Source organism: Anguilla rostrata, chromosome 10 (genome assembly GCF_018555375.3).
Source record: "Anguilla rostrata isolate EN2019 chromosome 10, ASM1855537v3, whole genome shotgun sequence".
In the NCBI taxonomy this organism is placed as follows: Eukaryota; Metazoa; Chordata; class Actinopteri; order Anguilliformes; family Anguillidae; genus Anguilla; species Anguilla rostrata.
In genome coordinates, this window is record NC_057942.1 from 34,555,174 (window position 1) to 34,570,340 (window position 15,167).

Consider the following 15,167-nt stretch of genomic DNA (forward strand, 5'->3'; position numbering starts at 1 on the left):
CTGGAGGGGCTGGGGTATCATGGGAACGATTGCACCTCGGGTGGCAGGAACCCTTCAGAATGCCTTTCTGCTGCTGAGAGAGGGAGAGAGGGAGGGAGAGGGAGATAGAGAGAGGAAGAGGGGTAGAGGGAGAAGGAGAGGAGGAGAGAGAGAGAGATGAGGGAGGGAGAGAGGATGAGGAAGAGGGAGAAATATGTCCAGGTCACTTCGGCCGAGCTTCACTGATGTCAGAGCAGTGGCACGTGCGCTGTTTGCCAACCGCAGACCTTCCAGTTTGACTTCTCCCCTTAAGGACCTCGCTACCATTTGACCAGAACAGGGTAAAACGTCAATATTGAATTTAGTAATAAAGTATTATGCTTTGCAGTCTTGATAGGAACCAGAAAACTAGGCCTATTTGTCACAATAAAGTTGAAGGAAGAGAGATTTGAAACAAAACTGGTCGCTTAACGAAATTTTCTGAACAAGAAAGAAATCCAACAGCTGTTTTCTTTTTCCTTTTATTGAAGGCCTAATTCATTACATTGCAATGTTCCGATCGTGCCAGCCAGCTATCATTAAAATAAATAACGCTCATGGAGATAGGGCTTTGATGAAGCTGTTGTGGTTTAAATGTTAACACAATCAGTGGGGTTTGTACCTCAGATTGCGTGGCTGTGCTCTCTGTTATCCGTTTCCTTAGCAGTGAGAACTTTATTGATTGGTCCTTCAGGCAAGGGGAGGGCGGGGTTGGTGGTTGTGTGTGTGTGTGGGGGGGGGGGTGGTTGTTGGGGAATTGGGGGTTTCATGGGGAGTAGGGGGTGGTGTTGTAATCTCTGTTTGAGAGAAGTGTTGGAGGATTTTCTGCATTTCCAGTGCCCTCCAATCTGCATTAGATTTTATACCACTGCTTTTGGTCATAAACTACTAACTTATGAGGCATCCAATTCAGCCAGGCTAACAGGGGGGTCTGTTTTAGAAGTGGATACAGTCACAGCTGTATGTGACTTTAGTCAGGGAGTCTGATAAAGACAAATATTCACCCACAGTTAACTATGATTCAGAACATGGAACTGATCACATTGCATATTGCTCTGACCACACCAGGCCTAAATATCTAATCCATGCTCCACAGCCCAACAGGCCATTACACTGGTAAAAAATCTCTCAGCAGCACTTTCTTCCAAACCGTTCATTAAGTGAACATTGTGGTTCTTTACAGTTCCCTGCCTGTGCCCGTTACGTGAACACAACCAAACTGGGTCACCAGGCACAGAAGTAACGGTAGAGGACGTGTGAATGGATTCAGAGCTTATGATAGAAGGAATGCATATAAGTAGCATATTCATGGTTGCCCTCTCCCCCCTTTCCCCACGACCGCCCCCCCGCCCCCCCCCCAGTGTTTCCGAACGCTGTGCTGCAAAGGACCGCCCCCGCCGAGGCCGGAGTACGACGTGGTGTGCATCGGACTGACGGGCGCCGGCAAGACCAGCCTCCTCTCCCGCCTGTGCAGCGAAGTCACGAACTGCGTCATACCCACCACAGGTAGGGCCCGTACGCACCCCGTCCCCTGCTCTGATACTGCCGCCCCCCACCCCAGGAAATCTCAGATATATGTATATATATATTATACATATATATATATATATGAAACATGACATTGATTGTGCATTACCCAACCCAAATCCCAACCCCCCCAACCCAACAAATCCAGATGCAGAAGATTGGCCCCCGTTGACAAGTCTGGGGGCCAATCTGTCTGGTTCGAAGCTCATTAGTTCAGTTTGGATTCCTGGATGCCCTGATACCTGCACAGCCACAACATGATCCCACTGTTCCCAGGACTTTTTGTAAGTCCCCCCCCCCTTACCCCCCATTAAAAGCAGCCAAAAAGTCCTGACGGAAGGTGATGGCTCACTGATCTGACACTCCTATACGGCAATGTTTGCGGACGCATTTGAGGAGAAGAATGTTTCTGGCAGGGAACCTGTGCTGTCATTAACGTTTGCCAAGGGAAAGATGGGAAGACAATTACTCTTCCCTCTATGAGTGAAAATGTGAATGCATGGAAAGGTTTATACTTTTATTTCACAGTAATTAAACCTTTATCACGGACTTAAATCCTTCCCAACCCCTCCTCGCTAGAGACAAAACATACCTCTTTCCTGTTTGCAACCTGCAGTATTGCACATTACCAGACGTCCCATTGTGGGTCTTAATTTATGTTTTGGCACATTTCTCTTCCAAATACAAAAATAAAAAAAGAAATATGAGACCTTTCACTCCTTGTCTAAGGGCTGAACACCTGTCTCGTGCTGTGCAATGCCCCATTACATTTAAATATAAATATTTTCAACCTCACCAAAGAGCTGTTCTGGCACCCCTTCTGAAAATAGGATGAAATCAATTTGTCAACACCGGTGCTCTCCACTAATGGCTGTGTGACGGAATGATCTGGAATTGTGTCCCACATTCTTGCTGACCTGCTGGGACACTTACAAAGCTGCATTTGCAATCACGAAGCTTTAGATGTGAAATCGTGTTTTTAGTGTTTTTTAATCAATTACAAATGTATTGGGCAAAAACTCTGCATGTATAACCAAACCAGGAAGTGTATTGAATCATCATATTGAAGTTTATGTGCATTCATGCCTTTATATTAAATGCAATGGTAATTCATGCTCTCAGTGACTTGTCATTATCTTTGAAATTTCAAAGACTTGTTCCACTAACTTTTAATTTAGTTTAAAGCTTATTAATCAATCAACCTATATTTTTATGTATTAACACCACAATGAACATAAGAATATATGCAATTATATATGCAAAAGGGGGTGAATATTTTCTTTAACTATGTACGTGTGATACAGACATGAACAGCTCATCAAGGCTATTTGATAGGGGGACGATTGTTTCTTTCATAGCAGAATCAATGCGCGACAATTTATTTAAGCAACGCTAAAACATTTTATTTTATGACATGGCATGCGAATACCAAATCATATGGATCCGGTGTACACTTTGTTTTGATAAGGTATACTTTATAGAATTTTTGGTATTATTACAAACACGGACGAACCATACCTCGCCTACAATTTCTCACAAAAGGCAGGACACTAATTGAAAACAACGAAAAAGCACGAGACCAAAATATCTCTCCTTTCACAGCTTGCATAAAGCAGACCACAGTCTGTCACATTTGGACGGGCAAAGACGGTTCTTAGCACTCTGTAGCGTTTGAACTGTGATGATGAGAAAGCATCTGAAAACACAGTCAAAGGAGCCACTGACACCTGCATGTGTTAATGTAAATAACTCGATGGCAGGTAGAATAAATGTTAACAGCAAAAATAACAGGCCTGCACTCAGGGGGTAGATGGAAACGGTAATGGCTTGAGACAACTTCACGTAGCACATTGCAAAGCTATGCGCTAGATGTTGTTGTTGCTAAGGATGGAAATAATTAAGGGAAACCACAAAGCTTTTAAAGCGGGTTACCGTTGTGAATGGGGTAATGGAGCAAGGCACTGTGTCTGCCAGGAATGGCTACAATCAGAGGTCAGAGGTCAGAGACGTCCTGATGTTCCGGAACGTTATTTGTAGCCCTCCACAGTTACGCTTTAGGCATGCTAAAGAATTCTAGTGTCCTGTTTGGGTGAATTCACTGTAACAGAAATGGATGTCAAAATGCAAATTAATTTGTACAGTCGTCAACAGAGGTGCAAGCTCATTTACGTGGCCGACCCTGTGCACAAGCTAATGGTGAATGCTAAAGCTAAAACTGATCTCTTTTATTTTTCAGGTTTTAGCATCAAAGCTGTACCATTCCAGAATGCCATCCTGAATGTAAAGGAACTTGGAGGTACATTTTCTTTAACCCTTAGATAATTTTTTTAAGCATTCTATTTCCCTTTCTTATAATAATCTGTTCAAACACTGTTAAAGCTTTACTTATGCGGATGATTATGATGATGGGTTGCATTTATGAACCACCATTTTGGATCTCAAAGCACTTTACAGTGCAGAGGAGTAAACAACCACACCTCAATCGCTAATAAAGTTAGCACCCACCTGGGAGATGTGCGGCAGACATTAGTGCTCGAATACAGACCACACACGAACTTGCTTTTAATTTTTAAGTTTTAACTGCATGCCTCTGCTCAGTCTAACCACACTAATTTTGAGTGTTACTCAATGTGGAGGATGGTGTGGATTGTGTCTGTTAGTACCGAATGGAGCCTTGCAGTGAACAGAGACAATAGAATCTGTTAAAAGATAAATGGTGATTTTTATTTATTTATTTTTTGTGATTTTTATCATTAATTTGGAATGCCCAGTTGAGACTGTGGGCCTGCTTCCTGCATTGGCGTAGGAGTGTGCACCAGCTTTTCCTCTGAGAGTTATCGGATGTTGGTTCAGGCGTCGGATTTATCTCAGTTGCTCCAAAAAAAAAAAAAAAGGATTGAATTTGTCATGAAAAAATGGAAAATAGTGAGTACATTAAGTCGTCCTGGATAAGGTTTGAGGTAGAATAACATGTCATTTTTGGCCATGTGCTTCTCCTTTGGCAATGGAAGAATTATGAAGGCCCAGAAACAACAGATTGTTGAGACGGGATCATCTGCTTCAGAAAGGAACGGCCGCTCACGTTGCCCATGAGCTGCCTTAGCCTGATGGATGCCAGTCTGGGTGATTCACCTTTTGTCTGCTGCAACATTTTATTTTTATTTTTTAAATACCAAAATCCACAAAGGTTTAAAGTGATTTGCACCACCGTCTTGCCACACAAGTTTGGTCTCTTTCAAAGTCAGTGAAGAAGTTGATAGTGTCTTTCTGACTTTGTGAGGTGATGGTGTAGTCTGAGCCATCAACATTTTTTTGGGAGGGAAGGGGGGGGGAGTTAAATTGAAAAAAAAGTCTTAATGAATACTGCATCTCAAACAGAACAGACACTCCTCTGCCTGGAAGCCCCGTGTGGTTATGTCACTATCCTTGAGGATGACCATCGGAGGTTACAATGATGACAAGGAAAAACAGTGCTGAAAAAATAATAACGGACAGGGAGAACATACAGAGGTGTTCAATTCAGGGGTTTGGGGTTGAAATAAATCATCTACGGTCACTCATCTCTGCTTCTGAGTTTTGGGAAGGAAGAAGGGGAGTGCATAATAATTTATGTCCACCATGAGGGACCAGGAGCGTGACAGGTGCACTGCCCGGCCTGACAAGTGGCCTCGAAAGAACAAGGGGTACATGAGGTCCAAGGGGAGGGGTACCATATTCCTCATCTTTACTCCACTGTACCCATCTTTTGTACTGATTCGGGTTATGGTATCTTTATGGTTTTATGTTATATTCATATGGTTTGGTTGTTTCTCATCTTTTGGCTTGTTATGTGGTCTATAAGTGTTTTGAATTTGAACTTTGGTTTTTGGTTATCTGAGCTGAACTGAACTTTCTTGAGTTTTTTAGTGATGATGCATCTTTATTTGCTGGTCTAGGAATGTTGTAATGCTCTTTCTGGGTGAAAACAGATGCTGATTTGATATCAGGAAATATGCAGGAAGCATGGGATAACCACTCTAGTCTGACATTTTCCCTGCTTAAATTTTTTTTCCACAAATTATGTCTGCAGTTTCTATACACCAATAGATAGGACTGTACTGTATTTGCTAATTGTGAATCGGTAATAAATGTAATTGTGGGGATATGGGATTTGTAGTTCCTAACCTTCAGATATTCTTGTGTTACCTTCAGTCCTGCAGCATTTGTGGCATCTGCCATGTCTGCTACATAAATTATTGTATGTGTAATCAAATGCCTGTCTTTCAAAAGTCGTACATAGTGTATCCCCTGTTTAAATTTATAGTTGCGCAGGTATAGTTGTGCAAGCAACTCAAACTGCCAGACAGCATTACTGTTTATTTCTCAGTACATGCCAAATCCACAAAGGCTATTTATTTTGTGCCGTTGCATAGAAAAGTGAATATAAGATATATATATATGCGGCTGCTCTAGATTTTTGCCACATGGAAGACTCCTAATAGCAACAGTTTCGGCCTTAAGTTGCATCTCATTTTACTAATGAGTTATTTTTATTTTTATTTTTGCTAACTAAGTAGCTCTTAAAAGACTCGGGGAAAAAACATCACTTCCTCCCTCATTCTGGTTAAATGTCTAAGGCAATATTTAACAACTTCATTTCTGTTAAATAAGTAAACGATTGCAAATGCTTTCGCTATTAACATATTCCTTTGAGCCAAACAGGAAGTCTTCATCCCGCCCTGAAAATCACACATTGCCTGTTTAACATCGGAAGGCAAATTTCCTCCTTCAGGGTACTGACTCATTGGGATGACTCCTCATTTCCTACTGTGTGAACTTTAAACCTCCTTTGTCGCACTCATTCCCGTGTGGGGTATGTGTTCTAAGAGGAAGTGTATAAATCCCAACTTTTAAAAGGTTAAAAAAATCCCCTGGATATGTTCAAATATTCTAAAATCTCTGTCGTTAAGTGTCTCTGGTGCGTAGGCATTGTTCACGGTGGTGCATATTAGGTTTGATCTCGCAGCATTGAGAGTGAAATTTATTATTAGGTTAGGAAGTATTTGTGCTGAAAGTTTTATTAGAGCGAATAATTTTTTTTGTAGAGCCTGATCTCCAGAGTAAGAATGAGTCCGTGTGCAGCGGTTGGTGTCGGCCATTTTGGGCGGACGGTCTTGGCTGAAGGTTTATGAAGGGACATTATTCATTAATATTGAAAATAAATAGCTAGCTTCATGTCTCCATTAGGGGCTGTAAGCTTCCACCCATAGCTCCCTGGTCAGTAATAATAATAGCACGATGAGGTATTGAGGGAAATTTGGAACGCTTAGTTTTGATTCTGGTTGACTGACAATAGGCCCCACTGGCAGTGGCAGACATGGACAAGAGTGGTGTAGTGCCTCAGTTATGCGTTCATAGCCTGTTGTTGTAGTATTTACAGTGATAAACCGCTTGGCATCAACATGCCAGGGCTGATCTACTGCCAGGATATGTTGACACAGCCTTCGTTGCCAACCTGGCTGTGTCAGTGCCAGGTATTTGTGTTAGGTGACGAATTTGAACATTCGTTGGCAGCAGGAATCCTTGGTGTCAATAGAGATACAGACAGTACAGTGTGTCTGTGAATGTGTGCTATTGTGCCAAGTCGGTGACGTCGTGCCAAGTTTCAATGCACAGCCTCATTATCGTAATTAGAATTTCACTATAGTTGTTGCAATCATAGCTGTGGTAATAAACGTGGCCAAAAATGTTAGCAGCTTGGTGCTTTGAGTCCTTTTTTCTGATAGCACCAAGGGACAAATAAACAGCTTTTCAAGGTCAATTTGACTTTGATTTTGAAAAAGAATTTTAAACATCTTTGGCTTCACTGTTCATTTTAACACTGCTGACCCAATGAACACAGCTCACAGTTTCAAGAGATGGAATGTTGGCAATATGTTGTCTGAGATTCACAGAATACTTAACTCATGATGACTCCAGAAAACTGAATTTATGATGAAAGAAAAAAGAAAACAGCAGTTATCCGGCCAGTCATTCTAGTGATTAATCCTTTGAAGACTTGCCTTATGAATATATTATTAAATGATGTCAGTATTCCTCCAAGAAATATTGTTCCTGTTATAATTTTTAAAGGAACACCATGTAATTTTGTTATGATAACAAAACCTCCTCCTTGGGTGGTTGATTTTAATTGTTTAAGCAATTGAGTCCAGACTACACATGGGGTTTAAATAAATATAAAGAACTAATCTGTCCATCTCTTAGCTGTCATTGCCAGAATTAAGTGGACTTCCTATTGTTCATTTTCTTTATTTGGAAATTCAGATGTGCCAGCTTGCTATTATTTATTTGTTTGTGGGGATAGCAATGCATGGGGCTCCACTCAAGTAGTGGACAAGTCTGGAACAATAACTTCACAGAAATCACAGCTTCCTAAGTCCAGAATCTGTGCTGTGTACCTGATGGGTATAGTTTGCAACAATTTTTCAATTCTGTATATTTCAAGGGAATAATAGTTGTAATAATAGAAATAGTGGTAATAATAATGATAATAATAATAACAACAAATGTAAATCTAAGCCATCAAATCATTTTTAGCAACACAATCATTACGATAAGAGTTTCAATAACATCAATAACTATATGCTATTTTTTTTTTCATTTTGTCACAATGTCTCTGGCTGAAATCATACGTGTGGCAAAATACTGTAGAATGTCTTGTTGATGTCTAGGCAAACAATTCCTTTTACAGTAAAATTGCATCAGCTACTGTATATGATAGACACTCTGCTCTGTACTTTACAGATGTCAGCAGTTCAGAATGCATTGGAGTGCTGGTTGGGAGCGTGTAAAAGCATGTGGTGCATGGCAAACCAGGATGTGTTTGGTTAAGGGGGACATCGTTGACTCTGCGATCTGATAAATGTGTCAACATTTGGCTTGGCATTCAGGTACCCCCCCTCTCCTGTAGTGAAGAGAGGGTACATTTGAAGCCAGTGCTACAGTTTGGTTCCCTGCCCGAAAAGGTCTGTTTTCTGTTAAATGCACTTCAAAGATGGTTCCTCTGATTGGAGTTCAACAATGAAAGTAAAACTAGGATCAGCAACGTGTTTGTGTTTCGCTGAAGGAATGGCTTGCGTCGTCTAATACCAGATAGAAGCACAGGAAATTAAATCGAGGAAGAAGGAAGTGGACGTCTTGTTTAAATGTTCCACTGTAATAATTGAAGTGGGATGGAATGCTAATGCATTGATGTCATTGGTATCAAAGGTTTTTATCATGTGGTGAAAACCCACCACAAAATGAAAAAAACCTATATCTGAAGATAACATGTCATTCCATAAAAAGGCTTTCAGGACTTGAAAGGTAAAGAGAAGGCAATAGCTGTGAAGGATAATAGTGGTAGACATCTGAACCTAATAGATGAAAAGACTGAATTCTAAGTTCCAGTAAGAGAGAGAACACCCCTTCAGTTCCACTCAGTCGCTCTGGCAAACCAATTCACTGCATAAATATGCCATGGTTTGCTCAGCTGGCTGTCCTTCTCCCGTCCAGGCGTAGGGAGTTTTCACTGCATCCTTCAGCATTCATTTTCCCAGTATCAACACTGGGGGTTCACCAGTCAGTTTGGGATTCCAATTTTATTTAAAGCTCATGTGGTGAAACTTACTGCAGATGTTCTACTGATTTATAACCCGAATCAGCAAGTAAACTGACTTTTAATGGCAGGAAGAAGATCATGAAGATCAGAGCATGTTTCCTAAGCATGTTCACTACTGTGGCAGGCTCAAAAAAAAAAGAAAATGAATAAAAATAATACAGAGGACTGCAATCAGTAGTAGGCAATACTACAAGGGTCTTTTGGGTAAAATGTATGCAGTATATACGTATGAAATATATACTGCAAAAAGCATTGTGATGGAAATGAACCTTTTGCAAGATCTGTCCTATGGTCACATTGATATGTATGGTTTTGAAATAGCGTCATGGCCCATTCTGTGCTTCTTAAAGTGGCTATGCCTGTCTGGGATGCATTGAGACTTTATAGTGACCACTCTTTCTTTGGATAAGGGCAGAAATGTCCTCTTCGATCAGCATGTACAACAATTAAAATGTGATAAACACGGTCATAGTAGAAAGTATGACTAACATGAAAAAATGACATTTGATATAGCTGTATTGTAGATGTGTAAAAGATCGTAATTTTTAACAGAAACCAAGCTACAGCTGTGTTTGTGTAGCTGCACAACCACACTGAAATTATTATTAATTTCATTTTCTTATGGCTTCATGTGTCTGAACAGTCAGGTGTTTGTACTTATTGTTATTTTTTATTTTAAGAAGTAAAAAGGGTTGAAAAGGGAGTAGGGGTAAAGGCATCAAACGATGTGCCCAGGGAAACTAGCTCTGAAGCATTAATTGGCTGGGAGGATTCCTGGTTCCTATACGGAATAATTTCAGTTTTAGCATTTAGCGCAGCTGCTGGACAGATTTCATGGTGTGCTGCTTACTCGCTTCTTTAGCCACCGATCGTTGGTGAACCGCATTGAATGGATCTGTATCTGAAGCCTCGCTGATAGTGATGTGATTTCAAGGCTGATGTTCTTGTGTGGCCCTGATTTGACTCCAGAGGACGTCGCTGAGTGGAATACGTGATAAGTCCCATAAAGTGCACAGACATTGGCCCAGCTGACTCCACAGGTATGCGGATAAGGTATGCTCCGCCCCCGCAGCAGAAAAGTGTCCAAGCCCACCATGCATAGGTGGAACGCGTGGTCCCTAAAGGTGAAGCTGCAAGACCAGCTAACACCTCGCCAGCTGGGTCATGCCCAGCATCCATTTCGATAACCTGACCTTTCGTAGGAGTATTTCTCTGTAGCTTCACCTCATAGCAGTTAACTTGCACACAAAATAGGCATAATTTATAGGCACAATGCGTACCAAGGAAATTTTGTTTATGTAGAAAAAGTATTGCGTTTGCATGGTATTTTTTAATTGTTCCTCTCTAATCTTCCTCTCTGACCAATAGATGGCAGACGTATGATCTTGAAGTGGTCATAACTTTCATCTGTCCACCTACTTCTGAAAGCTAGTTTTGAAAGTATTTATTAGATGAGGTCATTTCGGGTGATGGAGCAGAACTTCGCACATGGCAGATCCTCGTTAAATGAGGGGGTCGGACTTTGGAGGCATCGCGTGGATTTTGATGTTCGTCGCTATGCACAGGAAATGCTCTCTGATGAGCGATGCTAATGCGGTGCAGGGCGAATCAAGTGATGAGCCTAGCTTTGCTGGATGCACTTAACGGGAGTGACTGCTTCCCTGAGCCCCACACACATGCATGCCTGTGGGCATGGACTGCCCTGACAGTCAAATTAATGTCGGGGAGTCATCGGGGAGTGAGTCATTTTTTTTTTTTTTTTTTCTTGAGCATGTAGGTCTCTTCCTCAAATTATTTGCACTAACAAATAAAGTCGTGATGCAGTGAACCTTGGTGAGTGGATCTGTGCACCCAAATTACTGTGCAGAACGGGAACCATGTGTTTGCCATAAACTGAGGCATTTGAGCTGTGATGTAGAGTTACCAGTGGAATCCGCTCTTGAAAATAACCGGTGATTTAATAACACACAAGGTACCAATGTGAACTTTGAAGAAGAAAATACTTCTGTTGCGTGTAGTAAACTTGCACTTTTTTTCTCTGTGGTCTTGCTGAACAGGACAAGAAAGCTGGCAACAAAATGTTTATAAAATATGTAACGCTTCATCTTTTATGAGTTTATGTAAAAAAAGAAAAAAGTTTACACTGTGAGTGAATATTGTTAGCACAGCTTGGTGGTTTTTTTTTTTCATTTTCTAAAACCAACATTTTAAATGTTTAAATGTATTCTGTAAAAATGTATTTCACAGCTCAATAGATTTAGCGGTAAAATAGATTTTAGAATAGATTCCTAAGTGACAAATAGGTGGCAGAAATATAATCCTGAAGTGGTCATAGCTTTCATGTTTCCAGCTACTTTTGAAAGCTAGTTTTGAAACCATTGATTACATGAGGTCATTTTGGGTGATGGAACTGGAAATAATGTGGGTTCCAAAATGAGCTGAGCTGTTGGATTGTTTGTGGAGGAGGTAAAACTTTTAGTGTTCATGGTGAAATATTCACATCAGGGTAGAGACTTTTTACACTGGAATATGAATAATTTGTTACTGCATTTGAAATGCACAACCGCTTGTTGTTCTGTTTTTGTTGGCAAAAATGCCACAATCCTGAATTCCCAAATAAATAATCTGAGACTGTTTGGACATTTTGATCTTTTTAGAAGGGCTGTGCACGGGAATAAAATACTGATTCAAAGGCAAAAACATATGGTATTTCCAGTGATTGGCATATTGGTAATAAAAAATAAATAGAATTATAAACCGTTGTGCTTGCTTTATATCTTTGGTAACTTTAAATGTGTGGTTTCTGTTTTGGGATGGATCTGCAATTCTGTCTGTGTGTTAATGTGACAGCATTTATTTATTTATTTGGGGGAGGGGGTGGAGAAACCATGTCAGTCATCACTTGAGTCATGTCCTTGCCTGGGTGACATCATTCAAACCATGTCGAAACAAAGGTCGAAAACCTTTAGATTGGTCAGAACTCTGGGCTGCCAGCTATTGGCCAGTTCCAGCTCATATGTTCAGAAGGAACTGAAGGTGTAGCTTGATATGTATTCAGGCACAACAGATGTTTGAAGGAGAGAACTTACATGAGTGAATGTAAGATAAATTAATTTAGGGGAAAAAAATGTAAAACTTTCTAATGTCTCAGCTATGTGTAAACCACTGATATCATCTCTGCCATGTTCAGTTAATTTAAACTCTTCAACTGTTTGAATTGCTTTGATGAGAAACCTTTGTTTTTTTTCTAGTGCCATGGTAACCATGGCGTCAAAATGTACACTGACTTTGAAGTTAATGTTGATTGGATTAGATCATAGGTGAGGAACGTGACCCGCTCCTTGGTTCTCTCTCCAAGGGGCCGACAGCATCAAGAAATACTGGAGCCGCTACTACCAGGGGTCCCAGGGCGTGGTTTTCGTCCTGGACAGTGCATCTTCGGAAGAGGACCTAGAAGTGGCCCGTGCAGAACTCCACTCGGCCCTGCAGCACCCCCAGCTCTGCACGCTCCCCTTCCTAATACTGGCCAACCACCAGGACAAGCCGGCTGCACGCTCGGTCCAGGAGGTACCGTCCCACGGCAAGCTGTTCATGTCTTTGCACATTAGATTTCGGCAGTGGTGAAAGGCAAAAACTCAAATTGCGTGTTTTCTTCTTGCAGTCATTAACTAAGCCTCCTAGCTTCATTACATTTTCATGTATTTGGGTGTGATGGAGGCCATCGCGGAGTCTTAGTATTTTTCTGTGGAGCACTGTAAAATCTCTCTGGAACTAAAAACCTTTAGCTTTGCACCACCTCCCTACATTGGTAGCTGACAGCGTTCTCCGTTCAGGAGTCAACTTTCCACACCAAATATAGATATCGACTGCTTAAGATCTCCCGCAAGGTCACTGGCCTCGTGTACACACGCCGTCGAGTGTTTGTGCGGAGAGCGGAAAGCGTGCGGGGGTGACGGGTGGCAGCCTTTGTCAGTCGCCGTCGACGTTCCCACGGATAGCGGGGCTACGCTCGCCTCTGGCCTGCGTCTCGGCTGCGTCGCTCTCCATCAAAGGGGCGACCGGTGGCTGGGGAGATCCGCCGAGGAGAGCCGGGGGGGAAGAGTAAACATCCCTGCAATGCGGGCTTGAGTAATGGCCGCTTTCCGCGCGCTGAGGAAACCCAGGACGAGCGAGTCGCCGCTGAGAGGGGACAGGGCCGCGTGCCCCGCGGCTGAGTGTAAGCACCGTGTCAAACACGGGCGCTCTTGAGCATCGCTCGCCTCTCTGATTGTAATGACATGTCCGTAAGTACGTGTAAAGGCATACAGTGTATATGTATGTACTGTATGTATGTATGTATGTTTCTGTGTATTTTGGTATATGGAGAGGTATCAGAGAAGTTTGGAAGGTAGTTATTGGAATAGTTACCATGGTGGCAACCTGTGCCATTTGATTATGTTGGAAGAATATTTGTTTTTAAATGTCGCAACGCTAAAACTATAACTGTTTCTGACTATGTACCGTCAGAACAGATGTATATGTGTGAAGCATTTGGGCTTGCTTTTAGATCCTCACTTTTCCTGCAGCAGTCATTGTGTGGTTTGTGCAGCTGAGTTCATTTGGTTTTTTTTTCGGTTCTGGGTAAAAGTGTTTCTGTGCGGGTTTCAGGGAGGGTCAAAGTGTGAGCCTCCTCACCGTAAATTCAGCGTAAGCCATAGCAGACGATACGGTGCACAGAAGCTTGGGTATTTGTGCGAATGGCTTCACCTCTCATGTACTGCTGACATTCTGAAGCTCTGCGTGTGATACTTTGTGTATTTATCAGACGATAGGTGCACTGCATTACAATGCTGTAAACCCATTCGTCTTGCCCCTTGACCTCTGTTGCTTGTTGTACTTTTGTATACTGTATTCTGTTGTACCTTACTTGTCATATTTTGTTTTTCACACTTGTTATCCGGGTTGCTAGCTGTTGCCTGCTCTTGACAGGAAACCCAGCTTGTGAACCAGTGCTTGCGTATGGCCTGTAGACCTTAGGTTGCACTAAGCAGGTTTTGCCCACACTAATCCTCTCTGCTATTGACAAAGCAAGAAAATATAGACCACAGTCTTGTATTATTTCTCTGGAAAATTGTGAGGTGTCAAAATGAACTTTACATATGACTTTTGAGGGAAATAGTCCTCTTTTTTTAAAACCTCAGGAAGGGTCATCGTTAGATTCTGCAAGGGGCTGACATTCCTCTTGGGTGGTTTGTGGAACCAAGTTGGATTCTGGCCTGTGCCTGCCTCACTGAATGCTGAAGATAAGGACAGAGGGCACGTTTTCGCTTATCGCCCTGGTAACCACAGACTGATGTCTTCAGTAATCGCCGTAGGAGGCGCTGACCGCACCTCCGCATGGGAAACGGATGCCGCTGACGTCCTCTGGCAGTGAGGACCGCTGTATCAGCCGTATATGAATTAATCGCGGGCGGTGACAGAAAACTGAAAACCGCTGAGGTTCCATGAGCGGCACCTGCCAAGGTTACAATCTGGTATGAATGAACGGATGCTTTGGCTACATCCTTCCATTACAGTCTTGTGTTTCAAATAGAAAATTTAGTGTAACTTAGATCGGGAGGTACTGTGGTTAGTTATTAATAACTGAACTGGGAACAAACAAGAAACATAATTTAGAAAAGCATGCGCTCAATAAAAGGAAATATGTATTCCATTTCTAGTAAGACATAATCATAATTCATGAGAGTTAACCATCCTCAGATGCTGTTCAGTGACCTCCCAACCACTAATATGAAGGCGTGTGCACATTCAAAATTGTTTTTATTTTTTGTGAGAATGCCTATAATCTGCGGTCCTTACAAGATTTATATGAGGCATGTACAGTGCTGAGGTGGGAAGTCTAGGGTTCAGAAAGTAAAAGTCTTGCCATGCGTGTCTTCCAACTATGAACTTAGCCAGCTGATTTCACTAATTAGTTCCACCTCCTGGCTGAAGGATTGTGCTA

The 15,167-nt window shown here is 41.9% G+C and overlaps 1 protein-coding gene across 2 annotated transcripts in view; it reads left to right on the forward strand.

The window, feature by feature from the left end:
• LOC135233291 (ADP-ribosylation factor-like protein 15) overlaps nucleotides 1-15,167 on the forward strand; it is a 96,308-nt gene that overhangs the window by 32,442 nt on the left and 48,699 nt on the right. For both annotated transcript variants that reach the window (XM_064296682.1, XM_064296683.1), the window contains exons 2-4: nucleotides 1,380-1,524; nucleotides 3,782-3,841; nucleotides 12,543-12,751. In XM_064296682.1, the coding sequence (XP_064152752.1) occupies nucleotides 1,380-1,524; nucleotides 3,782-3,841; nucleotides 12,543-12,751 (414 nt within the window). The remainder of the gene's footprint in view (nucleotides 1-1,379; nucleotides 1,525-3,781; nucleotides 3,842-12,542; nucleotides 12,752-15,167) is intronic.